This window comes from Panulirus ornatus, chromosome 21 (genome assembly GCF_036320965.1).
Source record: "Panulirus ornatus isolate Po-2019 chromosome 21, ASM3632096v1, whole genome shotgun sequence".
Lineage (NCBI taxonomy): Eukaryota > Metazoa > Arthropoda > Malacostraca > Decapoda > Palinuridae > Panulirus > Panulirus ornatus.
Genome location: NC_092244.1, coordinates 1,442,402 through 1,469,950, shown reverse-complemented (window position 1 = coordinate 1,469,950; position 27,549 = coordinate 1,442,402). Strand labels below are relative to the sequence as shown.

Genomic DNA, 27,549 nt, shown 5'->3' with positions numbered 1-27,549 from the left:
GTGAACAACTGACTCACTTTCCAAGCTCTCTCATCCACAACAGACTGCATACTTGCCCCTCTTTCCAAAACTCTTGCATTCACCTCACTAACAACCCCATCCATAAACAAATTAAACAACCATGGAGACATCACACACCCCTACCGCAAACCTACATTCACTGAGAACCAATCACTTTCCTCTCTTCCTACACGTACACATGCCTTACCTCCTCGATAAAAACTTTTCACTGCTTCTAACAACTTGCCTCCCACACCATATATTCTTAATACCTTCCACAGAGCATCTCTATCAACTCTATCATATGCCTTCTCCAGATCCATAAATGCTACATACAAATCCATTTGCTTTTCTAAGTATTTCTCACATACATTCTTCAAAGCAAACACCTGATCCACACATCCTCTACCACTTCTGAAACCACACTGCTCTTCCCCAATCTGATGCTCTGTACATGCCTTCACCCTCTCAATCAATACCCTCCCATATAATTTCCCAGGAATACTCAACAAACTTATACCTTTGTAATTTGAGCACTCACTTTTGTCCCCTTTGCCTTTGTACAATGGCACTATGCACGCATTCTGCCAATCCTCAGGCACCTCACCATGAATCATACATACATTAAATAACCTTACCAACCAGTCAACAATACAGTCCCCCCTTTTTTAATAAATTCCACTGCAATACCATCCAAACCTGCTGCCTTGCTGGCTTTCATCTTCCGCAAAGCTTTTACTACCTCTTCTCTGTTTACCAAATCATTTTCCCTAACCCTTTCACTTTGCACACCACCTTGACCAAAACACCCTATATCTGTCACTCTATCATCAAACACATTCAACAAACCTTCAAAATACTCACTCCATCTCCTTCTCACATCACCACTACTTGTTATCACCTCCCCATTAGCCCCCTTCACTGAAGTTCCCATTTGTTCCCTTGTCTTACGCACTTTATTTACCTCCTTCCAAAACATCTTTTTATTCTCCCTAAAATTTAATGATACTCTCTCACCCCAACTCTCATTTGCCCTCTTTTTCACCTCTTGCACCTTTCTCTTGACCTCCTGCCTCTTTCTTTCATACATCTCCCTGTCATTTGCATTCTTTCCCTGCAAAAATGGTCCAAGTGCCTCTCTCTTCTCTTTCACTAATAATCTTACTTCTTCATCCCACCACTCACTACCCTTTCTAATCTGCCCACCTCCCATTCTTCTCATGCCACAAGCATCTTTTGTGCAAGCCATCACTGCTTCCCTACTCAGTCTCTCCTGGTACTTCCTCACACAAGTCTCCTTCCCAAGCTCACTTACTCACACCACTCTCTTCACCCCAACATTCTCTCTTCTTTTCTGAAAACCTCTACAAATCTTCGTCTTCGCCTCCACAAGATAATGATCAGACATCCCTCCAGTTGCACCTCTCAGCACATTAACATCCATAAGTCTCTCTTTTGCGTGCCTATCAATTAACATGTAATCCAATAACGCTCTCTGGCTATCTCTCCTACTTACATACGTATACTTATGTATATCTCTCTTTTTAAACCAGGTATTCCCAATCACCAGTCCTTTTTCAGCACATAAATCTACAAGCTCTTCACCATTTCCATTTACAACAATGAACACTCCATGTATAACAATTATTCCTTCAACTGCCACATTTCTCACCTTTGCATTCAAATCACCCATCACTATAACCCGGTCTCATGCATCAAAACCACTAACACACTCATTCAGCTGCTTCCCAAACACTTGCCTCTCATGATCTTTCTTCTCCTGCCCAGGTGCATATGCACCAATACTCACCCATCTCTCTCCATCAACTTTCAGTTTTACCCATATCAATCTAGAGTTTACTTATTATTATTATTATTATTATTATTATTATTATTATTATTATTATTATTATTATTATTACTATTATTATTATTATAGATAACTCTAGGACAAGGGGCTCCTGTGGCTTCAAGGCTGCACTACATCCATAGGCATGGAAATGATAAGACTCCTTTTGAGGAAAAAGATCTTTGACAAAACTGGACTTTCTTTCATCAACTGATGATGACAGTCTCTCTGAAGGTGACTTTTCACTCATGTTATAAGAAAAAACACATGTCTAGTCCATAAATACCTATACATGAGATTGTTACTGTTATTATTATAGAACTCCAGGACCCCTTTTATATGGCTTCTGCAACTTCAAGCTTGCACACCACACAAGCAGGGAAATGATGGACTCCTTTGAAGCAAATAGATCCTCATTGAGATTGCACTCCTTTCCTTCCAATGATGATAATATAGTTCTCCTAAAGATGTTTTTATGTTCGTGGTGTAACCACGTCCTGGTAGAGTCTGGTGACACTTATACAGGGAATGAAAAGATGTATTTCAGAAGCAGGAGATGATGAAGAAAATAGATTTGAATAAGATAAGTAGGAAAATAGGAATCCAGAAATGAAGGGCAGGTTTTAAGAATGTTTAGCTAACTGTCACATATTGTGCAGGGTGAATGTGGCTTAAGAAGTGAGCCATCTCTGATAGAGGGAAGTTTGTTAAGTTTTCTGCCTCCTTGGACAATCAAGGCCAATTAGTCTGTTTCTTTTCTCTCTTTGTCTTAATTAGAATGAGTTAATTATGATGACATTGCAAAATGCATGGAATCATGCTTGACGGAACTTGATGTTTTCAACACCACATTTTGTTAGTCAATCTGCTCCATCGTAGCATTGCTATAGAAAGCATGTACACTCTGTAATATATATGAACATGCATCCTGACAGGTAGCAGCTCTTGAATAAGCTATACTGTAAGACTCTGTACCTGAATGTTACAAACAAAGTTTTCCATAATGTAAGTTTTACATTGATGTAAATATTGTGAATTTTTATGTGCATTCTGTACTTTATTGTGTCGGACCACTTATAGTTCTCTCTTACATAATATAAAGAGTGAGTTGTAAGTTGTGTGTCTGTTTATCTATCTATATCTCTGATGCCTGTTCCCTTTGGGAATTCCCATGAAGGGGATGGCCATTGCAAGTTGTGTGGAATTTTATTGAAAATGTTCAACCCAGTTATACTCATTACCTAGTTAAACAAGATGGAGAGGAAGTTCTATACTCATGGGATCCCATCTCTTGAACTTTCTCTGTTATTTTCAACTTTGAACTTAAGCATACTGTCAGGATGTACAATTTCATCAGTTTATTCCTTTCACCCATTATTCACATACTAAGAAAAAAGAAAAGCATACTGTCAGCATGTGCAATTCCCTCAGTTTATTCCATTCATCTACTACTATGATACTAAAAAAAATACTCTTCCATGGTGGGCAAATTTATGGTCTCAAACTTTCACTGTAACTCATCTCTCTTATTTTTGATACCATCTTTGTTGCCTTCCTCTGTAACTTCTCAGTCAGTTCTTTTTGTCTTTCTTAAACTGTCAGCAATGTTGACTGTTAAAATGTATCTAGTTCAAAACATTGCTTGTCCAAGCAGCCACAGTTATACCATCAGCCATTGTGCACACACAGTTAAGTTACCTTCTTTCCTTGAAAAGCAAAGCAGTAAAACTTTCTGCCCTCTTCCTGTAACCTTTCTAACTTTAAGAGACAGATATACAAACACCTGAGGAGATCTTGAATAGTGCCTTCATTTCTTTTCGTAACCCATATTTATTTCACCCAAGATGACCTTAATTGGGGTATTTTTGATTGTACTATGCTGGTTATGATCAAAGAAGCTATAGCTATTCATGCCATTATCTTTATTCCTTAAAACACTTATGAAGTGTTGGGTGCATTAAAGTGTCATTAGATATGTATTTGGAATGTAATTTTGTATTTATGAGTGACATGTGAAAATTAACATTGTTACCAATGACAGTTGAAGGAAACCAATGTTGCCAGTATGCATAGGAGGTGGTTGTTGCTGCAAGGCATCTTTGGTTTTTGGAATGACTAGCAGAGAATGATTCGTTTAACCGTTCAGTATTGTAGTAGTGAGTGGAATGTAGTTATCACTGCAAGGCATTTATGGCTTTTGGACTGTCCAGTAGATTAACCCACTCCATCCTGTACCTGGCATTCCTCCCCATTCCCCAGTGCAGCTACAGAAACGAAAATTTGAATTTTGTACAAAAAATTTAAAGTGAAATACTCCCTTGCAACTATGTAACAATGAAAACTTAAATGAAAGAAAGTATGACACCACCTATACTAATTTAGACACAGTGGCAAACTCATTTTTAATGATGGTGGGGGGAGTGATGGTATTAAATAGTCTGCCTACTGATAAACATGTCATATGTGCAACAGTGAAAGACAAGCTAAAATTACCTTCCAGTATGACTGGTACCAGATGGTGGCAGAGGGGATGGGCAAAGACATATATGCAGTAAATCTTTAGATATCCCATGCATCATTTCAAGATCACTTTCACTCTTGTATGCTCTTAGTGGTTTCATATTACTTTCCCTAATACTTTTTAACAATCTGTCAGTCTGACAGAGTTTGTTGATCACAAGCTGTAAATGTTGCATAAGATTTAAGTAATGGAGCATGAGGTGTTGTCACTTGGGGTGACATCATTTTATGTGGATGAATGTGTCATATCTTTTTTGTTACTAGACTGCTTGTGAAAAATCACTTTGGTGAAGCTGTGTTATAGTCAAGGGACAAAATGAAGTTCAGTCTCATTGAGGAAATTCTCACTCCAAAGAACTTCACGTCCCTGCCCCTGCTTGGAGTGATGCCTTGAAGGTGAAGGAGCCCTACAAAAGGGTTCCTCTGGCTGTATGAATAAAATTTTCATAGTCCTTAGCAAATTAAGGTCACCATATTTAAAAAAGCCATGTCCCACATGCAACTGCCAAACCGTTAAAAGGTGTTTCACATCTGAAATTGGCTAGGAAAGTTTAAATGTTTTAGGAAGTTTTGAAAAAAAGCTGCTATTTAAGTGTACCATTAAATATAGAAGTATGCTAGCAGATTTAGGTCTTTGTCTGCTAGTTCCAGCAAAGAGCCAGAAATTACATGACACATATGTACCAAAGACTCAGTGGAATGCAGATGCTGACCAGTTGGCCATTGACCTTTGGATTTAGACTTAATACAAGTAGATGCTCCCACAACAGCATTGGAGAAGAGTAGAATAAAACTGGTATGTGGTATGCCATTCCTTTTGCCATTTTCCTCTTCATATCTCCCATATTGCCAGCACAACCTTCCCACTCAACAGCAACTTATTTACCCAGAAATATATCACCCCAGGAACCAGTAGTTTCCATCCTGCTTTTTTTATATTATAGATATTATTATGATTACTAACTTTTTTTTCTGTGTGAAGTGTGCACTAGCTCTGCTTTCTTTATTACTAACACATTAGCAAGTTATTCTCCTTTTACGTTTTTGTGAATGCTGTAGTATTGTAGTAGATGCATGGATTTTACAGACAACATTCTTCTGGATACAAAGGATTGCCTGTAGGGTTGCCCACCAGATTAATTTATTCTACCACAGATCATGAAACATTGTAATAAAACAGTATTTTTAATAAATATAATGAGAATTTTTCTCCAAGGAAACAGCTTTGACAATATCTTAGTAACAATTATGAGAACACTGCGGTGATAATCGTCGTACTAGTATTTATCAGAACACATATATTTGGATTGTATAATATCTCGAGAAAATTGTTACTTTATTTGGTAAAATTTAGTAACTGTCTTGAGAACTATTTGAAAAGACTCACTTATATTTATGAGAACAGTTTAGATATCACAGTGTTCTGACTTCTAAAAACTGTATGATTATTAGATGTGAGTAGCATTAGTTACATATGATTTTTTTACTTGTATGTTAGTCCAGATGATGGGGCTGCCACCATGCATAGTGAAGTAATAAAGAGAGGTTCCAAAAGTAACATTCTCATCACCAAGACTGACACTCTAATGCTCTTGCATCACAGTTCCCATATCTGTGTAACTGCCCTTATAGCCAGTTCCAAAGATGTAACTACTACCCTGAAATCAGTCAGGTTTCAGAGGTAGGGACTATAAGTAGTTATCTCAGATTGTAGTTGGAGTGATTATATTATTTCCTGCGTGATTATATTATTTCTTGCCCCAAGAGTCCCTTGTCTTTACCAGGCCTCCACAGCACTTAAGAAACCAGCCTCATCCACTGTGTAGGACCATAGGTTATGAAGTGCAGTGATGTTGCGCAAGAGTCTGTGTAGGAGGAATGTAGGGTAGTTGAATAGTAAGTATTCAGTGTCTTCTTTGTGATAGTTTCAGTGTGGGCATGAAAGGATCTCAGGATATGTTGCAATGGTGTTTGTGGTGTTGTAGGGGATGGGCGATGTCCAGAGCAAAGATGGAAAAGTTTGACTCATGCTTGTCCAGGAGTGGGGCTTCTGATGGATGGATATGTGGTGGGGCGGAGTTTATGACTGAGTTGGAAGGCAGTAGTTTATTGCTTGTTGGGTCATTTCAGTGTACATGTGTTTTGTCTTGGTGTTATGTTTGCTAGGGTGCAGAGATCTGTGAACAGTGTAATTATATTCCTAGCTTTCACTGACTTAACCTCTTACATCTACTTAGTATAGTTGTAGTGTTAAATGTTGGTAACAGATGACACCTCTTTATCACTGCATATCTTCTATCAGGTATGCTCGTTTGTTTGGGGTCAGTGTGCGAGATCGTCTAGTGGCACAGTCACAAGTGTTGATTCAGAATCATGAAGACCCAGATATCCAGAGGCAAGCCACCAGACTTTATAAAGCACTAAAGGATTAAGCTGTGACATTTGTTTTTAAGCATTGTATATGATAAGACTTTTCAGTTAATTTATGCAGATGTGCATTCCACATACATAAATGTAGGGTTATTTTGGGTTTCATTTTTTTATTGAAGAAGTTTCTTTATAATTCAGCACTCAAGTCATGTGGATAAACCATTATATATATAATCATGTGAAAATTGGCCTTAAAGACCTGTTTTAACAATATATTTCTGTTATTGGTAGCTTGTTTGTGATAATAACCAAGAAATAATTTAAGATAAACAGTGAATGCTGCTGGTATGTAGAGTGTGTAATCATAGCTTGGATAAAGACAACAGTTGGATTCACTAAAGACATTGGTAAGTCATAATTTTTTATAATGTTTTAAGCTTTATAAACCAAGTAGATATGAAATTTTCACTGTTTAATGTATGTTAGATTTTTATCAACTTAATTGAATAGTTGTGTGTTCACTGAAATGTACTGTGCCATAATGTGATTTTTTAATTGAGGGAAAAACATTGAGAAGTATTTGTGTGAATAAATGTATAAATTCATTTTCAGTGAAAGTTGTCACTAACATTTTGTTGTCAAAAAGTATTAGTGAGCTTCGCTACCAACTCGTCGATGGTATACACTAAATTTGCAACTTTACATGCCTCAGTGCTCTGTACTAGTCCTATACATGCTACCTAAAGTGAGAAGCATTACCTTGCCAACACAGGCTTGGAGGAACTGGATTCTTTAGTATCCACAGCATGTTAGCTTTGTTAGATTAGGATTTTGGTGTACTTAGAGACCTTTGCCAAAAATTCACTGTACTGTACAGAGAATGTTGCTAGCTGATAATTGTGGATCGGATTTTGGATTTCAGAAAACACATTGGAAGCTGATATTTTTACATGTTTACTGCTGGTATTTTTGCATGGTTATCGTGCAGACATTGGAAGCTGTTATTTGTTCATGGTTACTGATGACATTGTTACTGATGACATGGTTACTGATGACATTGGAAGCTATTGCTTTTGCATGGATACAGCTGACATTGGAAGCTGTTGTTTTTGCATGGTTACTGCTGACAGAAATTGTCGTTTTTGCATGGTTACTGCTGACATTGGAAGTGGTTTTTTGCACGGTTACTGCTGACATTGGAAGCTTTTATTTTTACATGGTTATAAAGCTGACATTTGAAGCTCTTGTTTTTGCATGGTTATAAAGCTGACATTGGAAGCTGTTATATTTGCATGTTTACAGCTGAGATTGCTCTTGGAGATTGGTGAAAAGTAAGTGCAGTCTTCATGAACTAGCTTCCCATGGTTTAATTAATTAATTGGATCAGTATATTCACTGTAATATAAAAATTCCCTGTATCTCAAAAGTTGGTCATCAAACAGTTTTCTGTACCATTCTTGATTCAGCGTTATCATGCTTAATAGGCAGGACAAAAATATCTGCAAACAGTTTGAACTTTGTTAAAGATATACTATCAGGTTGTAGGCCATGACTCCTAGTCCTCTCAAGGCATGGGAAGTAAGAGTTGGGATGAAAATTTTGGTCAGTGAGTACCCAAAGGAGGGATCAATATTTTAGGATGAACAGGGATGTGGATTCTAAAGAAGGTGATCTCCAGTCATAGTTAAGCAAGGCACTTGTGTGTTTTTACAAGTCCAATGAATGTCATGAGTGTATAGACTCAACATACAATGGCTAATGTGTTCTGTCCTCTGCACGTAAGTCACAGTGTACTCTTCTTATAGCAGAGAATTGAAGCTCTGTGTATATCAGTTGTACTTATAAAAGCTTTCATGTATAATTCTATGTATGCTGCTTATTGCCAAGAGTGACATTATTAGTCACAGGTAATAATCCCATTTGTAAAGTGTAAATGCTCTTTGAGTTTTTAAAAGTGAAGAAGCTTCTATTATGGGGTTACAACAACCCCATTACAAAATTCTAGTGGTAGGCCCATGCCATGTATTCTGCTGCATGATCTGGATTTATTGTTTGTAATGCAGCAACCATTTTGTTCTTTATCATTATTTGTCCCCTATAGGTAAAGAGCTCTAAACTGCTTTAGTCTTAACCTTCGTGCCAACAGCTTTAGATTTAACATTTTTCATTTTACTTTGAAATCATCATATGACAGCCAGTACCTATGATTAAAAGCCATAGACAGTCCTGGACAGTTTGAAGTAAAATCACTAGCCAGCAGATGACAGAGTTCAACATCTAACATTAAACATCATATGAAAGACAGACATCTAACATCAGTAGACAATATGTGGCAGCTACAAACAACATATATGAGAAAGAGACTGTAGTTGAAAGATAACGTCTGACAACCATAGGTAATAAAAACAGTCAATGGCATTTCACTCACAGGCTCCATCTGACAGCCATGTATACCATTTGATGGTATAACCATTATTTGTTGGACATATCCAACACATGATCGTCATTTATTCATAATTACCACAAGACCAGTTTCTGTGAAAGTCTTGTTCTTATCCAGGACCTCTTTCTAAAGGCTCCTGAAACCCAGAGCTCCAAAATATCTGACAGTTACAACAAACATTTGATGGCCTTTGGACTTTAACAGTCACATCTAATAACAGTTAATAGATTTTAAAACATCTAACATCTGTAATCAATGTAAAACATTCATAGGAAGTGTTGGCCAACCAAAGATAAGATCTCAACCTCAAAAGCACTTAATATTGTGGGTAATATCTAACAGCTGTGGTCAACATATAACATCTTGTCGTATCAATCTGTATTGATAAAACTGTCATTAATGGCTTCCAGGTATTCTGGAAAACAGTATTAATGTTTGTTTTTTGTTCCTCTGCGATTTGTTGTATAAGCTTGAGAGAGATTTGTTAGGATATTCTTTAGGAAATTTAGGGTTAGAACTTTCCAGCCCTTAGCATTTCAGTTGAGGAAGTGCAAGCCTTCCCCATTCTTTGCTATCCACTCAACCATGATAGGGGCAACTTCCTTGTTTTTGGCCTGCCTTCAGCCATTAAGAGACTACCACAGAGATTATATTATCAACTTACTCACTCATGGCTGCTCAATGATGCTGAGAAAAATTTGGTCCTGAAAATTCAGTCCCAGGCAGTTTGGTCCAAAATATTAGATCCTAGGAAAAGTGGGTCCCTCAAAAATTAGGTTCCTAGAAATTTAGGTTATAGAACTCACTCTAAATTGACCTAACCTTTCAAGTTATGTAAAAAATGTAAAAAAAGGCAAGAAATACTTAGAATTCTTAAAAAAATTACAAGTATAAAAAAAATTACAAGTATATTTATTTTTAGTCAGTATTAAAAGTAAAAAGCACAGTAATAAGATTAGGTAAATTATGCACAATGACTTTCAAAAAACTCATTTTGTCACAACAATGTGTGTCAATGTGTGAGTCCATCATCTGATATTTTGTCCTTTTGAAGGTCTGTCACTGCACAAATGTTTTGTTTTGAAAGGCAGCAGTCAGTTTCCAGATATTTAAGATGTTGCTCATCACAGAAGATAGCAAGGCCCACTAAATTCGTCTAATGTATTATTAGTCTTTAGCAAATCATATATAACTCTGTGACGAATATTCCAGAGTGAAAGTTAAAACAAAGGCTCTTCACATTCCCCCAAAGGACACCGACATATGTCAGCTCAGAATAGCTGATAAATTCTGTTGGTAGAGATGCATCCTCACACATATCCTTGAAGCATCCACTGCATGTTCTTCAGGCAGAAAAGCAAGTGCACAGAACATTCTGATTATCATTCAAAAATTGCAATTGTATAAAACTATAAATCCAAATTCTTCAATCTTACAGTAGACACTGTGACATGAATGAAACTGTTGTAATGCAGCCTGCACTATCTTTTTTTCCCCCAGCTCACTCAGAATGTGCATTTTCTGACTTGGAGAGGATTGAAATGTGACATACATTCCTGAAATGGGGCCACTAATTCATCAAGATCAAAATCTATTGCATAATGACACCAGAAAAATTTTGTAACATCTGCTCAAGCCTTATGAAAGTCATAAGTGAAATTTAACACATCAGTCAATTTCTGTTTTCTTCTTTCGGACTTGAAAAATGAAGCAGGCATTATGATGAAAAAATTCTAGTATTTGCTAGCCAGAGTTTGGTTAGTGACTGATGAGATCTGGACTTCCAGTGTTTTGTTGACAAAGGTTGGACAGTGACTGATGAGATCTGGGCTGAGAGTATTTTATGGACAGAAGTTGGAAAGTGACTGCTTGGATCCTTTGATAAAGAAATGGTGTACTGTCAACCATAGGTTGTGGAGCCATATTTCATTGATATAGAAAATTGAGAATTTATAACTGTAGACTGTGGCACTGTTTGTTTATGAAGTGACATTCATAGATACTGGATTTACAGGGACCCAATCTTTTGGGCCAGATTTTCTGGGATCTACTTTTCTCAGCACTTAATCTTCAGAATAAAATTTTCTGGTCCATAGTAGCACAGATTTCTCCAGGATTGTACACCAACAGGATGTTTACTAGCAGATTGCCTTTTTTCCATCCCTTGAACCACTCTTTTTTCCCCAGATATATTATTTACTGTAGTAAGGGAATGGTGTGTTGTATGTGTACTTTGGTCAGTATTTTATGATAATTATATATGTATTTAATGCCTGTCCTAGGAGTCCCTTCCATTTTTAAGATGCTTCTGCAGCACTCAGGAAGTCAGCAGTGTCCACCAAGCAGGACCATCGGTCATAAGTGCAGTGATGTGTGTGTGTCTCTGTGGGGAGAGGAACAAGCATTTGGGTATGTTAAAGTGGTTTTTGTGGTACTGGAAACATTGCTAGTGACCAGAGTAGAGATGGGAAAGTGTGACTCTTGTTTGTATAGGGAGTGTAGTTTTTTGTGGGTTGATGAGTTGGAGTTTAAGACTGAGCTTGGAAGGTGGTTTTATAGTGCCTTTTGGGTTATTTCAGTGCATAGATGTTTTGTTAGTGTTAAATTTGTTAGAGATGGGGGAATCTGTAAGTAGAGTTGTGGGGCAGGGGCAAGTTTTTTAGTTTTACTTGGGGTTTGGTGGATAATTATGGAGTGGTTTGATTAGGAGTCTGGTTCTGTTGCACAGAAATGAGTGCCGAGCATTTTGACGTGGAATTGTATCGGCAGGATTTATACTGTGATATATAGGTGAATCATAGGGTGGGTGAGGGAGCAAAGGCTCTGGAAACATTGAGGAATATGTGAAAAGAGAGGTCACTATTTGGGAGGATGAAAATGGGTGGCATGGAAGTTATGGTAATCATGATGATGTTGTATGGATGTGAGGTATGTGCTGTACATGAGCATGTGCAGGAGTTAAATGTGTTAGAAATGAAATGTTTAAGAACAATATGTGTGTGAGAAGAGTTGATCAGGTAAGTAATGATAGGGTAAGGGAGAGACACGGTAATAAGAAGAGCATGGTTGAGAGGGCTGAAGAGGGTTTGCTGAAATGGTTTGGATGTATGGAAAGAATGAGTGAGGAGAGGTTGACAAATAAGATGTATGTGTCAGAAGTGGAAGGGCTAAGAAGAAGGGAAGATGGAATTGCAGATGGAAGGATGGAGTGAACAAGATTTTGAGTGGTTAGGACCTGAAAATGTGGGAGGGTGAAAGGTGTATTTGGGATAGAGTGAATTGGAGCGATGTGGCACACAGAGGGTGACATTCTGTCAGAAAGGACTGAACCAGGGCATACTCAGCAGCTAGGAGAAACAATAAGAAAGGTCTGTGGGATGGTTGTGGATGGGGGAGTGTAGTTTTGGTGTATTACACATGACAGCTAGAGCATGGATGTGAGCAAACGAGGCTTTTTCATTGTCTGTTCCTGGAGCTTCCTTACTAATGTGGGAAATGGTGAAAAAGTATGAACGAAATTGTCCATACCATGAAAAACCAATCAGTCCAGAAACAACTATTCATCCACCTCTTAGCCAACTGTGCTGAGAGAATATGCAAAAACACTGGCAAGGTTTCTTGAAATATCATTCAGTTGGTCATTAGAGGAAGGGGGTAGTTCCAAAGATGTTCAAGAGAGCAGTTGTTGTACATATAATTGAGAAAGGTGATCAGGAATTCACTCTGAACTTTAAACCAATCTCACTAATAAGTGTGATTTGTAAACACTAGAAAAGACAACCAGAAGGCAAATGAAGTACTGTGAACAAGTATGAAAAAAATATAGAACTTCTTGCAGAGAAGAAAGCACCTTCTTGAGAGGCAACATGTTTTTTGGGAAAAGTGGCTTTTCTCAATAATCTTCTAGACTAATAAAACAGAGGGGGAGGGGGTTCATTCAGAAAGCAATGGATGGGTACAGTGTGTGATCTTGGACTGTCAGAAAACTTTTAACACTGTACCTCATTAAAGGGTGATAAAGAAATAGAGCTACATGCAGGAGTAATGTGAAGAAACTTTCACTAGATAGAGGATTACCTTTGTGGAAGGTAACAAAAGAAACAGGTATTAGGCACATTCTTGAAATGGGTGAGGGTTGCCAGTGTGGTGAGGCCTATTTTTGTTGTATGTAAATGACTTGTCAGATGAATTGGACCCCTACCTAAACCTGTTTGTAAATGATGCCAAGGTCATGAGAGAAAAAAAAGTTGGCAATCATGATCATTGCATCAGATTAAGTGAATGACTTGCTGGACAAATTGGACCCATACCTAAACAAGTTCGTGAATGATGGCAAGTGTATGAAATTGAAAAATGACAGTCATGGCAATAGCTTAAACAGGGACCTGAACAAACTCCAAAGTTGGTCAGAGAAATGGTTGATGAAATTCAGTCAGTAAGCACAAAAATACTTTCCCTGACTGTTGTTACTTGTGTACAAACAAAATTGTGATGAACCATGAAATTATAATATATCCTCATATGGGAAGTAGATTAGGACATCAGGGATCCCTCATTTTTTTTAATGTTTCATAATAATGTACTTTGTACTTTTATGTTGGTTCCTTTCTTTGACTTGTCTAGTTTACTTCCTCTCTGTAGCCTTTTGTCAGAGGGCTTGGATGTGACCATATTCACTGTGCTGATATGTGGGTTTTTTTTTTTTTGGCACTATTTACTTTGGTTGATGTTTGTTTATGTGATTATTAGCAACCTACATTTAGGACTAATGTAGTTCCAACATTTGTCTCAAGCCTCAAAGATGGTGGTACAAATGTAAATATTTTTTAAACTATTTCAATGATCTTCAGGCTTAGTGGATATCTACTGAAAAACTTCTATTAGTTTTTTATATGATCTTCACATCTCAGAATATTTGAGTTTGGTTTAACAAGCATTTTGCATATATGTGTCTGATTGTTTAAAAACTGCGTGCACTCACTGTTTCTAGTCACAGTTGCATGGTATAAATAATTAAATTTTGTTGGCAACTATAATATGCAAAAATTGTGTGTATGTAAAGTTTAGCAAAGAATGTTTTAGGAAGTGTATGACTGTTCAGTATGGTGATGATATTCTGAAAGTCATTAAGCAACTTATGACAACCCTAACAAGAGCAAGATGTGTTATATTATTTCCACATCTGATCTTGTAAGCTTTCTGCATTTGGCCAAGCCACCAAGGCGTGTACCCAAAGCATATGACTTGCTGCTGATTCCCATACTCTCTTTCTGGAAACCAGTTACATAAGGGTTGATCATTATAATATCTTTCTTCAATCAGCAAAGCTGTGGAATTTCTTACTTCATTCTCTTTCCATCTTTGAAAGTCTAGGGACACCTTAAGAGCTCCTAGTAATTTCTTTATATTCTTTTCCACATACTCATATTTTTTTCATCCTAGATGGCTGTGATTGGGGCATTCATTTGCCAGTGCCACATCAGCTGTTATTGAATAATGTTTCCTCCTCTGTCAAGTAATATCATAACAGTCTAGGCATGCACCATGTGTAAAGAAATACTCTTTATCTTTTACCATGTGTACACATTGATTAGATGCTGCAGTTTTGTTATATGAACTGTTTTGCACATACACACTCATTATTCAGCAACCAACTTCCCTTCATTTTCTTCCTTAATGTGCTGGTTCCTCTTGTTCTTTCTTCCTCAAATTTTCCTAATACGTTTAAAGAACCCAATGCATGTTTTAGCTTTATGTGTTTTATAACAAATTTATCCATTTATATTATGTACCTGTTTTATCCCTTCATAATAGTGGTTTTATATAGTTCTTTTGGTTTGGAAGCATGTTATGGTGTTTAGTTTGATAATCAATAGGGAAGCAAGATTAAGGAATTCATCAGGCTGAATTTCACTTAGTACATGAGTTCACGACTTGACAGTAAGGGGTTGTTGTGGACAGTTTCTGATTCATGGTTTTTTACTTTAATTTTTCAGAAAGAGGTTCTCGGGCTTTTGCTGATATTTATTCTAAATTTCCTCATTCCACTTCCTGTTATATTTGTGGCTTATTGAGAATTTTAAATCTTGCCATTGTTTTATTAGTAACAATCCCTATGCATTTTAGGGATTAATTACAGTTATGTATTCTACTGATGGCAAAAAAAAAAATTTTAAAAGAAAGGCCTGGTTACAACACTTATAGAAAGCAGTGCCAATATTCTGCTATCATGCAGGGTGTAAAGATTATGTTTATTAGAAACATGGCCAATATGAAAACATTTTTATATGGTGTGATAAGGTATAACACTTTTCATACAAGTGTTATAAATGTGTTTCTGAATATGTCAGTTTTGGGGTTTATATAAATCAGTACCACTGATATTTGCAGAGGCAAGCTGTCTGAGACAAGTGAAAATTTCATGCATACTTGAGAATTGGCTGGTGGCAATGTAAACTCTTGTTCCATGTGTAGCTTGTGAAAATAAGAGCATTCTTAGTGTTGGTTACTGTATCCTGTCAACACCATTTTTGACAGTTTATCTGAATTGTACACATAATTATCCACAGTTAGATTAAGATAATGGTATCATACTTTTGCCACTGAGTAGTTATACATATTGGATTATCCATGCATCAGTAATCCCAGCAGCAGTGCTGCAAAGATTAGTCTAAGAAACATAAATATTGAACACACTTCTATGTAGATGACATAGGTGTTACTACTGTATTCAGCAGTGCCTTCTGCATGTCTCATTGTACATCATTATGTATTTTGTGCATTTCCTGCAGGTTGATCCAAGGATAATCTACTTCAGAAACTCTTGTTCTTGAGAGCCTTAAGTATTGTTCTAAGTTGTTTTCATTAAACACATGTGAGAGGATAAATTAGGCATCATGCTACTGATTGGTCTTTAGGGGCATTGAAGTACATCAAGAACATCAGAAAGAAGAATGAAAGTAATGGTAAGTTAGTACATACATTTGCAAGCTTTTTAGAATGCATGATGTGTTAGCAAACAGATGTGCAAAGACCAAGAATTATTTGGAATACAGTGCAAATAACAGGAAGACTCTGTACACACATGCAGGAGACTCCACTTGCAGCAGAGATTGCCTGACAGGGACATACGCAGGGGAGATGGCATGAGGGTGACGTGCAGAGAAGATTTTATGAGGACATGGACAGGAGATTACATGAAGGGGACTTGTACAGGGAAGATTGCATGAGAGGGGCATGTACAGGGGGATTGCATGTGAAGAGGGACATGTGTGGGGAAGGTTGCATGAGAGGGACTTGTACATGGTTGATTACATAAAAGGGACATGTGCAGGGGAGGTTGCATGAGAAGGACGTGTGGAGAGATAGCATGGTAAGGACATATGCAGGGAGGTTGCATGAGGACATGTGCAAGAAGTCTCTACTTGTGTGCAAGACTGTCATACATGTATGGAGAAGTCTCTACTTGCTTGCAAGTGTTGTACATGTATAGAGAAATCTCTACTTGTTTGCAAGTGTCATACATGTATAGAGATATCTCTACCTGGATGCAAGTGTTGTACATGAGTGAGGGTGATTGTTTTTATGGATGGGACTTTTTGATTGGGGAAAACTGTCTGAACAGCAAAAACTGCATGTGTGAAGAAAGTTACATTAGTTTGGCAAATTCTACACGAGTAAAGATGAGTTTGCATGAATATTAGAAATTCTGCATGCTTGGGAGGAACCCTGAATGAATGGCAGACATCAAGTTTGGAGGAAGCCCTGCACCTGAAGGAATTGCATACATCATGTTTGGAGGAAACCCTGCACCTCAAGGAATTGCATTTTGTCAAGAGGAATGACTCTTCATATATGAGAGAAAAAAAAACAACTTCAAATGTGAAGAAAATTTCCAGATGTGAAGATGATTTAGTATGTACGGGATGAAATGTGAGCATATAGGAAATTGCATAGGTGAGGTTAAACTTTATGTAGTGGAGCTTCTACATATGTAGGGATTTCTATTTATGTAACAGATTTTCACATGGGCAGGAAAATATGTATGTCTAGAGAAACCTGCTAAGATTAGGCTGTGAAATAGTGGCAGGTGGCAATATGTATGTATGTATGTACACATGGCAAAAATTTTATCTTCTCAGATGGGTTTGATGAATTTCGAAATGAGTAATAGTACTTGTGAAAATGAGACAACTTTTGTAAATGTTCTTTCCATTGAAATATGAAATCATAATATTTTTTATAGCAAATGACATGAAATGTCGCTAGCGTTTGATGAATTACAATATCATGAAAGCAGGGCTACCAATGTGAGGCTAGACCAACAGGAATTTCTCAGAATACTTTGTCCATGGTGTTATATTGTGCTCATAAATAGTAAGATACTGTTTTTTACTATGTGTACATGAAATTTTAATAACATCCTAAACTGATGAATGTTGAATGTAAAACATGACTAGTCCAGATATGAATATCACCTCTTGACCTTAACTGATCCTTGTTAGGTTGAAAAGCTGGGATCCTTCATCACCTTTTGACAATATTGTTCCATCCTTTCTAACAGTATATAAGGTATAATTGTGTCATGTATGTCTTCGTGTCATTATCTTTTGTCTGACTTGAGTCAATTCAGGGCCAACTTTGTCTCATCTTTACCTAATCCTGTTTTTTTGGGATAGGTATTATTACATGGTGCTTGATGAAATTGGTTATTTAGTATATTTTGCAGTACAGTTATAGCATCTAATACTCTAGTAATACTCAGTAGCAATTTCTGTGACCAGAGAACTCTATCCTTGCATTATAGATTCTTAATGCTTAAGTTTACCTAGCAGTCATGAAAAGTTAGTATTGGTTTGCTATGTCGAGAATGTGATTAATTTATCTGAGAAGTCCATAGAAGTATAATCGGATGTATATGGTGATTGTGAGGTCAAATTCCTTCTTTTGACCTCATCTCCTTTTGGTGGTTTCTACATTTTTTCACACTCATTGCTTTGTCATCTTCCCCTCTTTCACTTATCAACTTCAAACCCTTTCTTTCCTGTGATCTTTGTCTATGAGATATTACTATGGCTTCTGCTTTTAAGAGTTGGCCACTTGCATTCCTCCATTAGTTAGGTTGTGCCTCGCCCTGTAAGACACTTTGTCACAGGTGAAATTGTTAGTTACTAAAGGATTGGCCTATTGGATGTTTGCTTCTTTCCTTACACAGATGTACTGTGAAATTTTATTTGTTTTCCTTTTACAGTATGTTTTTTAAACCTTTGTACAATGAACATCATTCTATTCTTACTTACCAGGTGCTATGATTGCCAAACTACATAAGTAATTTCCCACTGCACTGTGTATTCTGCACACATTGTAAGTTCTTCTGAATGGCTTTAGGCAACTCAAAGGATAAGGGTATTAGTAATTCTTGATTTGAATGCAGAAGTGAGTAAGAGGACAGTTGAGGGAATACTTGAGGGGCATAGTGTATTCAGTAAAGTGAATGTAAATGAACTGCTTATGAAGTTATGTGCAAAAAAAGTACTGGTGATTAGGAATGCCTATTTTAAAATGAGGGACATACGTAAGTATAAGTGGAGTAAGAAAGATGTTAAGCAAGCTTTACTGAATTACAGGAGTCAACATTATCAGAGAAAAAAGTGGAGAGATTAATTGAGCTTGGAGAAGAGACTTGTGTGAAGAAATACCAGGAAAGATTGAATGTAGAATGGCAAAAGGAGAGAATAAAAGTAGCTAGGTGAGAGGTTGAGAAATGGGAGGTAATTGGGGAAACAATGCAGGCATGTGCAAGAGATTAAATGAAGCTTAGGGAATGCTTGAGGAATGGGAGGTATTTAAGGAAGCAGTGCTGGCATGCAAAAGGTAAGATTTAGGCAAATTGGAAAGGGTTGTTAATGGTGGGATGATGAAGTAAAGTTGCCAGTGAAGAGAAAAAAATCCTTTGGGCAATACTCAAAGGGAAGGAGAGCAAATGACTGGGAGGTGTATAAGAGAAGCGGCAGGTCAAGAGGAAGGTGCAGGGGTTGAAAGTAAGGGCAAATAAGAGATGGGGTGAGTGAAGATTGGTAAACTTTAGGGAGTAAGAACATTTTTGGAATGAGGTTAATAATGTGCAAAAAACAAAACACTGGCAAAGGGGAAATAGTAACTGGTAGTGTTGAATTGAGTAGGAGACAGAGTGGTGTCTTGAAGGACTGTTCAATGAGTATGATAGTACAGTGGCAGATGTAGGGTGTTTTAGTATGTGGAGTGAGAGAATCATGGAGAGTGATTTGGTGGAGAGAGAAGACATACTGTAAGCTTTATGCAAAATAATATGTAGCAAGGTTGCTAGGGTGGATAGTATTGCTTTTTTTTTTGGGGGGGAGGGGTTTACTGTTTTTTTTTTTAGGATTTTCAGAGAGGCCTGAGGATTGGTGGAATGCATGTACAGTGCCATTGTATAAACGCAAAGGGATAAAGGTGAGTGTTCAAATTACAGAGGTATATGTTTGTTGAGTATTCCTGGTAAATTATACGGGAGGGTATTGATTGAGAAGGTAAAGGCACGTAAAGAGCATCAGATTGGGTTTCAGAAGTGGTAGAGGGTGTGGATCAGGTGTTTGCTTTGAAGAATGTATATGAGAAATACTTAGAAAAACATATGGATTTGTATTTAGCATTTATGGATCTGGAGAAGGCATATGATAGAGTTGATAGAGATGCTCTGTGGAAGGTCTAGAGAATATATGATGTGGGAACAAAGCTGCTAGAAGCAGTGAGGTTTTTACCAAGGGTGGAAGGCATGTGCACAAGTAGGAAGCAGGGAGAGTAAATGCTTCCAAGTGAAGGTTGGTCTGTGGCAGGGGTGTGTGATGTCTCTATACTTGTTCAGTTTGTGGATGGGGTGATGAAGGAGATAAATGTGAGTCTTGGAGAGAGTAGCAAATATGCAGTCTGCAGGGGATGAGAGGGTCTGGGAAGTGAGTCAATTGTTGTTTGCTGGTAATGAGACAACTGGTGGCAGATTCAAATGAGAAACTAAAAGTTTGTGACTGCTTGGGAGAGTGTGTGAAATGAGGAAGTTGAGAGTAAATGTAAATAAAAGATAGGTTATTAGGTTAAACACGGTTGAGGGACAGGTTAGTTGGGATGTAAGTTTGAAAAGAGAAAAATTGGATGAAGCGAAGCTTCTCAAATGCCTGGAAGTGGACATGGCAGCAAATAGAAATATGGAAGTAGAAGCGAGTCATTGGGTGAGAGAGGATAAAGGTTTTGGAAGCATTGAAGAATATGTCGAAAGAGAGAATATCTGGAGGGGCATAAATGGGTATCTTTGAAGGAATAGTAGTCACAACAACATTATATGGATGCAAGGTATTCATCATGATTTTTCTTTCATTTATTGTATTGATAAACAAACCAAACAAAAAACAAGTCACAAATAAGGACCACAGATGTTGAAGCATTACATCATTTTAGGTAATTGTAAGAAGTGTGATATTTCCTAAATTGATAATAATATTTTACAAAGCAGAGAGAATTGTAGGCTGGTAGCCATTGCTTTTTCCTTCCACCTCAAGTGTCATATATCACTGACAATGAAAGAAAAGCATGGAAAATTGCCAAATGTTAATGGGCAACATTAAAACCAACTACACAGACAAAAGTTTTAATGATTAATGATGCAGGAGAAAAACTTAGATTTACCACTATATTCCAGGTATCATAGATTTTACCACTATATTCCAGATCTCATGGTTTTAAGTACATTTCATCATTGCTGAATTATTACAGGGACTTATTTTTTGTGAACTTAGTATAGTGCTGTCACCTACTGATTTAGCTTTCTAAACATTTGGTTTTGTAAAATCTCTTTAAAGAGTACCACACAAAATTAGATATATAAGGAAATTCTAAGAGCAGTAGGAAAATGATTTCCTATCTTATCTTGGTACCTGTCAACATCCCACTGTGATAATTTCAAATTAATTTTATAAAGCTCTGGTAAATATGTGTAGAATGTATACTCAAGCTTTTGTTTCTACTTATACGTATAGTGTGAAGCATTCGCTTTTTCTACGTTGAACAGTACGTCAACAACTACTCTGCAAATCCCAAATGAAGTACATATTCTTAATTGTTGTGTTAGCAGTGCTTCCCTTGAGTTTACATTCTTTTCAGCTTATACACTCATGTTTGAAAAAAATACCATTCAGCATTTTATTAGAAAAAATACCCTTGGTTGACAGGATCCACCACAGAAACTCTAAATAAATGCCTAGTGATGAGCACCTGTAAGATGTTTAGTCTCATCTTGTAGTATCCAGTTTTGATTTTTTTTTTTTCTCAACCAAATTCAAATGCAATCACATTTTTCAGCATAAATCATGTTTAAGCTAGAGATGTGTGTGAGATTGTTTTAAGCTATTTCAGTGTTGATACATCATTTCCATAATAACTCAGTGGTATGACATTTGTTATATTTTGAAGGCAAAGAACAATGTAAATAATTTTCATATTAATGTATCTATATCTGATGCCTGTTCCCTCTGGTTACTCTCCAAGGGGGTGGCCACAGCAAAAGTCTCCATAACTGGTCAAACTAGAATATTAAGCTAAAACTATTTTCCTCTACAATTTTTGTTTCATAAAGCTTCATCAAAATTTTTGAGTGCCATGATTCATTGTAATGGTTGTTGCTGTTGTTGCCTGTGCACAGTAAGTGTTTTAGCAATTGACACATTATATGACATAAGAAAAAGCTTAGTTTGGCTCACCCTAACTGTGTAGTTCACTGCATTAGTTATTATGCACATGTGGCTACATTACAACAACATACATCAGTCTCATCCAGATATTAACATGGTGCTTTAGTTCTTGTACTGTCAGCTTACATTGCTGGCCGGGCAATGTCTGCAAATATGCTTATTTTTCTACTTGCGACTGCTCTCTTATGACGTTATGCTTTGTAACTTTAATTCCCAAGGTTTATTTAGGTAAAAAGATACATAGTATATAAATCCAAACAAAGATGATTATGCTTGGTAATACATACTAGTTATTAGCCTATACCCTGACATGTGAAGGCACTTAGAAACAAGTAAATAGTTTCTATCAACATAAAACTGATGTAGTAATCCTCTGGATTTAACTTCATATAGCCTCATGCTTTGCCTTTAAACATCAAGAACAGTAACTGGTGAAGACTAGGGCTAATTTATGTAGCCCTGACTGACTCTGTAAAGCTGTATGACTTGAATTTCTTGTTGCAGTTGTTAAGAATAAAAAGGAATATGGTTTCTCTCAGCATTCTTATTTTTGAACACCCTTGCCTAATGTTTTAAGCAACTTGTACTATCAGAGTTCCTCGTCACTTTTATTCTTCAATCGATAAAATGGAAACATTTACTTGGCTGTCGTATCAAAGAAATGGTTGCAAAAACTTATCAGATGCACCAGCAAAAGACAGCGATGAGCTAAATGGAAGGACATCAAGTCTTGGTGTTTATATTTTGTTATTTTTCACAAGAAAAAGCTGATTTCTGTGCTCTCATGGAGGCAGCTTGAAGGGCAATTGCACTCGCATGGCAGACCTTTAGACCTTACATAAAAAGCCTAATTTCCCATATAAAAGTCAACTTCTATCTGACAAGTTTCTTTTGCACTGCAACCAGCTGCAGCTCCTCTTAATGAGATTCAAAGTAATAGATCGTTATCGCCCCCCCTATATTGGGCTGTTACTGAACTTTTGGCATACATCCCAGCTAACCTTCAAATATGTATGGACATCCCGGTAAGAACCACAATGAACATTACAGCATTCAGGTTAGTGGATGGCATAATTACATATCAAATTCTCTTGGGTCATAGTACAGAAGTACATATCTTCCATAATTATTACTTTCAGCACTTGAAAGCACCAAAAGGTTACACACAGTATTTTCAAACCAGAGCTGATTACATAAAAGGCAGACATTAGCCTCCTTTCTGCCAAAGCATATCTACAAATCTTTCCATTAACACCAGTTACTTTACTGGTTAATATAAATTTTACTGAATTTTCACTCAATTAAAGATTTTAATCAGATGCACTCTACGTAGGGATACTCTCTACCAAAAACATGGGTAATCATGAATTATAAAGTTCCTCTGATGTGAGAAATATAGGTCTACATGTGCTATTTTTGTTGATATGCTGAAGCACTCAAAAATGTGCACCAGAAAATGACGTTACAAGACCATACATCAAACAGTGGCTTTAAGCTCATCTCAGGTGTACAAAATAACCAAGGCAGAGACACATACACATGCACAGGTGTGGACACCAAAAGTAACAGAATGGTTCTTCCTATACACTATTCAATCAAAGAATATGTCTTTCAAACAGAGATTATGGACCTGACTACAGAGCACACAATGAAAAGGTTACATTCGTACAATTTCCAATTCGTTGTCCTGAACATACTTAAAACGTCACACAGCAAATAATTCAAAGATCTTGCTAGTAGCACTTATCATCACAACTTAGTAATCTGGGGGTATCACAGTAATATATCATCACAACTTAGTAATCTGGGGGTATCACTGTTATATATTTAGGGGACACAAAGTAAATCCCTTATATTACATGAATTTACAGCAAACAATTTCAAACAACTCTGAAAGTTCAGTCTATATTCACTTTAAAGTCTTTACCCCAGCACACAACCTGCAGTTGGTCTGATCACAAATATCACTAAAAGTACCCTACAATAGCTCACTTTTTGTTTGAAGCTAAAAGCAGTAAATATGGTATTTTTTCACACAACTTACAACTTCTACCAGCTGAAGAGTTTCAAGTTTCTGAAATGACTGTAGCTCTGTCTAAAATGTCCACATACCCAAAACCTATTTCTCCTCCTACCTTAATAATGTTGCATCTGGAACAAAGAACATAGACAGAATGGAGAGAATGCAGCATCAAGCTAACAAAATGATTCCTGGATTTAGAAACAAATCTTATGAGAACCTACTAAACTGCTTAATAAATCATGGTTAAACAGAACTAACACAAATATTCAAAATTAAATTTTTTTTATAATATCAATCTAACAAGCTTGATTCATTTGATTGCACTCCCAGTAGTGGATACAAACTAAGGCAAATATTGTACTTCAGATGAGGTGAAGTACTTTTTCTTCAACAGTAATGTTAACATAAGGAATGACTAAATAGATAGAGAGGTTGAAAGCAGTACCAGAGATACATTTAGGAATAGACTTCATGAATATTTTGTTTCTTTCTTTTCTTTCTTTCAAACTATTCGCCATTTTGTTTCTAGTCCATGAATAACTATTTTGCACTCCTTAATTACATTATTTTTCTTACATCTGTATGCCTTGCTACTCTTACCACGCTAATCTGTATCTTACAATCTTCCACTACTACAAACAACATTAAGAAAACCCAGTGGTCTGTTTCTGTTTGAATTCCTTTGTCTTTACACATTTCTCTTCTCTAGCTGTCACATATAATACACTAAAACCAGAGCCTACCATCCACAGCCAAGTCCTACAGACTATTCTACAACTTAAAATGACTATTTCATAAGCTCTGATTCAGCTCCCCATATACAACACTATTATAATTTTTTTTTATCTCATACACACTTCTGATCCTCCTGAATGTTCTGGCCCTGATACCTTAAAGTCTCCTTTGCTCCACCCTTCTATCTCCCCAGCTTCCCCTTCCCCCTTCCATTGCTCACTTGCGAAACAAAGATCCTCTCTGCCGATCTTTCTTCACTCATCCCCTCCATATTTAGCACTCTAGTCTTTCTGAATTAGACTGCACTTATGACCACACCAATCTCTTACACTGTATTTCCCTACTCAATCAACTTGCCTCACTCCACATATAATCCTCAGGCACTTAATTTCCAACACTTACGCCTTCCATGTGATACTGTACAGGGTGGAGCTGCCCTAGTGGCCCCACACTGCACTCAGTTGCCACAAGAATGGGATTAATGTTCCACTTACATAGAACTCGGTAAATTATACAGTAAATTGTATTTCTTATAATCTTTTGGATATTCATAAAAATCATGGAGAGAATGGGTACAAGAGATGAAACAGCTGGTGAATATGAGAGCATATTCTTCAACTTATAATCCTGTAAATTATATTTATTCTATACCATTCTCTTCCACAGGTTTTTACCTATCTCATGATATTCACAAACAACTTAGAAAATGGGTGGTAGAAGTGTAACAGCTAGAGCACAGACATATATTGTTCAACTCCTACTCCATGAATAATATGGTAAACATTAAAAAAAAAAGAGATGAAGTGACTATTTTGAAGGACTGTTAGATAATTAGTGGTGGATGTGGTGTAGTTGGGGATAGGTGGCACGTGGAGTTTTGCCAAACAGTTTGATGAAAGGAGGAACAGAAAGCCTTGCATCTGATGAAGAGTGGCAAAGCTGCAGGAATGGTTGTGATTGCAATGGAAATTCTAAAGTTTGTGACAGTGCTGATTGTTTATTAAGGATTTTCAATATCTGTGAGGTGAGGGAACAAAAGTGAATGCTTAAACATAATGCCTGGTAAATTGTATGGAAGGGTGGCGATATACGAAAAGTGTGGTTCAGGAAAGGTAAAGAATGTGTGAACCAGGTGTTTGCTTTGAAAAACACTTGGAGGAAAAGTGAATTGCAAGTGATAGGGTTGATATAGAGGCATTGTGGAAGGTGCTACAAATACCTGAGGTTCATGAAAATCCAGAAGAGTTTTTACAGAGGCAGTAAGGCATAGAGACAAGTAGGGATGGAGGAGGGTACATGGCATCTTTTCAAGGATGTATGCTGTTGTTGTGGTTATTCAATATGTTTATGAACAGGGAGGGCACTATTTTTGAAAACTTTTTTCACACTCCTGTTTAGGATACATAGTGGTTTTCATTTTCACATGCAATAAGTGTGACCAAGGCATTTTTTGTTGTGTGTTTGCCAATCTTGCTAATGTCAGCCATATGTTTGTTGATAACTTCATAAACTACATATGGAGGAAAAGAGGGCAAGTGAATAATATACTCAAAAATTTACCTTGGCACAAAAGCAATCCAAAAGATGTCAAAACTGTGTGTGTCACCATCAAAGGATGTGTAAAAGTATAGTGTTTAGACAAAAATCTACATTAGCAATATGATACCTAACAGATAAATATATTTAGATGAAAAAATAAATTACAGATTGAAAGTTATAAAAATACATGATTCTGACTGATAAAAAAAAGATTCACATAACATGAGATGAAAGAATTTCATGTATATCCATTCCACCTCTGGCAGTGTTTAGCATCACTACACTAATATATAGGGTTTCATTACCTTTCATACCCAGCCAAAAGCTAAGTCACTTTCCAAATTATATATAAGTACTTCTGGGTTAAACTGGATACAGCAAAATACCATTTTCTATTTCTGTCATATCTACAGTATTCTTAAATTCATATGGGAGTACCAAGCAGAACTAAAACAATCCTCTAGTTGTTATTTCTCATCTTGGTCATAAAAGATGTTTTCAAACTTTTCCTGAACTCTAAACATAGCATACAGAACTATAAAGCAGGGCCTTTTTCCACTGCCTCTCTTTCCTTCCGCAGCTGCTTTGTGAGTTCAGCCTGCTGCTGAAGGATATACAGATTCTCTGCCTTCCGTCGCTGCTGACGTTCAACATCATGAATTACCCCTTCATGCAGCTTCTCTCTGTAGATAATGGTGAAGTACAATACACCATACCTCACCATATAAGGTATCAATGGCATATTCTGGTAAAGTTTTTGTTACAATAGATGTACTGTATTACTGTAGATGATTGTGTCTCGACCCCAACTGAAGCTAAGACACATGGATTTTCATTCATCCTTACCATGAACACAATGAGAAACAACTGCTTTATTTACAAGAAGACTAAACTCATATCATACTAAATGCAAAATTCTTTACCAGACATTCCAAATACTGATTCTGGATGATATAATACAATAGCAATTGGAAGTTCAGAGGGATCACAGGGATTGGGGAGACAGCATTCACTGTCTTCTAAAAGTGATTTTGGACTTATTTAATGAACTAATGAAACAGCTTTTACCAAGCTCTGTCAGTAACTAATGAGCAATATCTTACATTATCATTAACCCTTTTAGTGAGTAACTGATTTTTATAGCCTCCCAATGTACATACACAAACAAAAAGAAAAAATGCAGGCACGTCAATAAATGCATGTGTAGGCAAAAGAGGTGCATGTTAATACATGCATTAATAGATCTTACTATTGTCTAAACCAACTACTTCTGGGGAACACCTACAGGGGAGTCTGGTAATGCTGCAAT

General features: G+C 36.8%; 2 protein-coding genes across 2 annotated transcripts in view; one reads left to right on the top strand and one right to left on the bottom strand.

Moving 5' to 3' along the window:
• Positions 1-22,481, top strand: part of LOC139756250 (uncharacterized) — a 162,912-nt gene extending 140,431 nt beyond the window's left edge. The window contains exon 12 of the mRNA XM_071675438.1: positions 6,672-22,481. Coding sequence (XP_071531539.1) covers positions 6,672-6,801 — 130 coding nt within the window. The 3' untranslated portion in view covers positions 6,802-22,481. The remainder of the gene's footprint in view (positions 1-6,671) is intronic.
• The window catches only part of LOC139756249 (protein PET117 homolog, mitochondrial), a 30,963-nt gene continuing 24,244 nt past the window's right edge, over positions 20,831-27,549 (bottom strand). Inside the window, exon 3 of the mRNA XM_071675437.1 lies at positions 20,831-26,923. Within this exon, the coding sequence (XP_071531538.1) occupies positions 26,776-26,923 (148 nt within the window). The 3' untranslated portion in view covers positions 20,831-26,775. The remainder of the gene's footprint in view (positions 26,924-27,549) is intronic.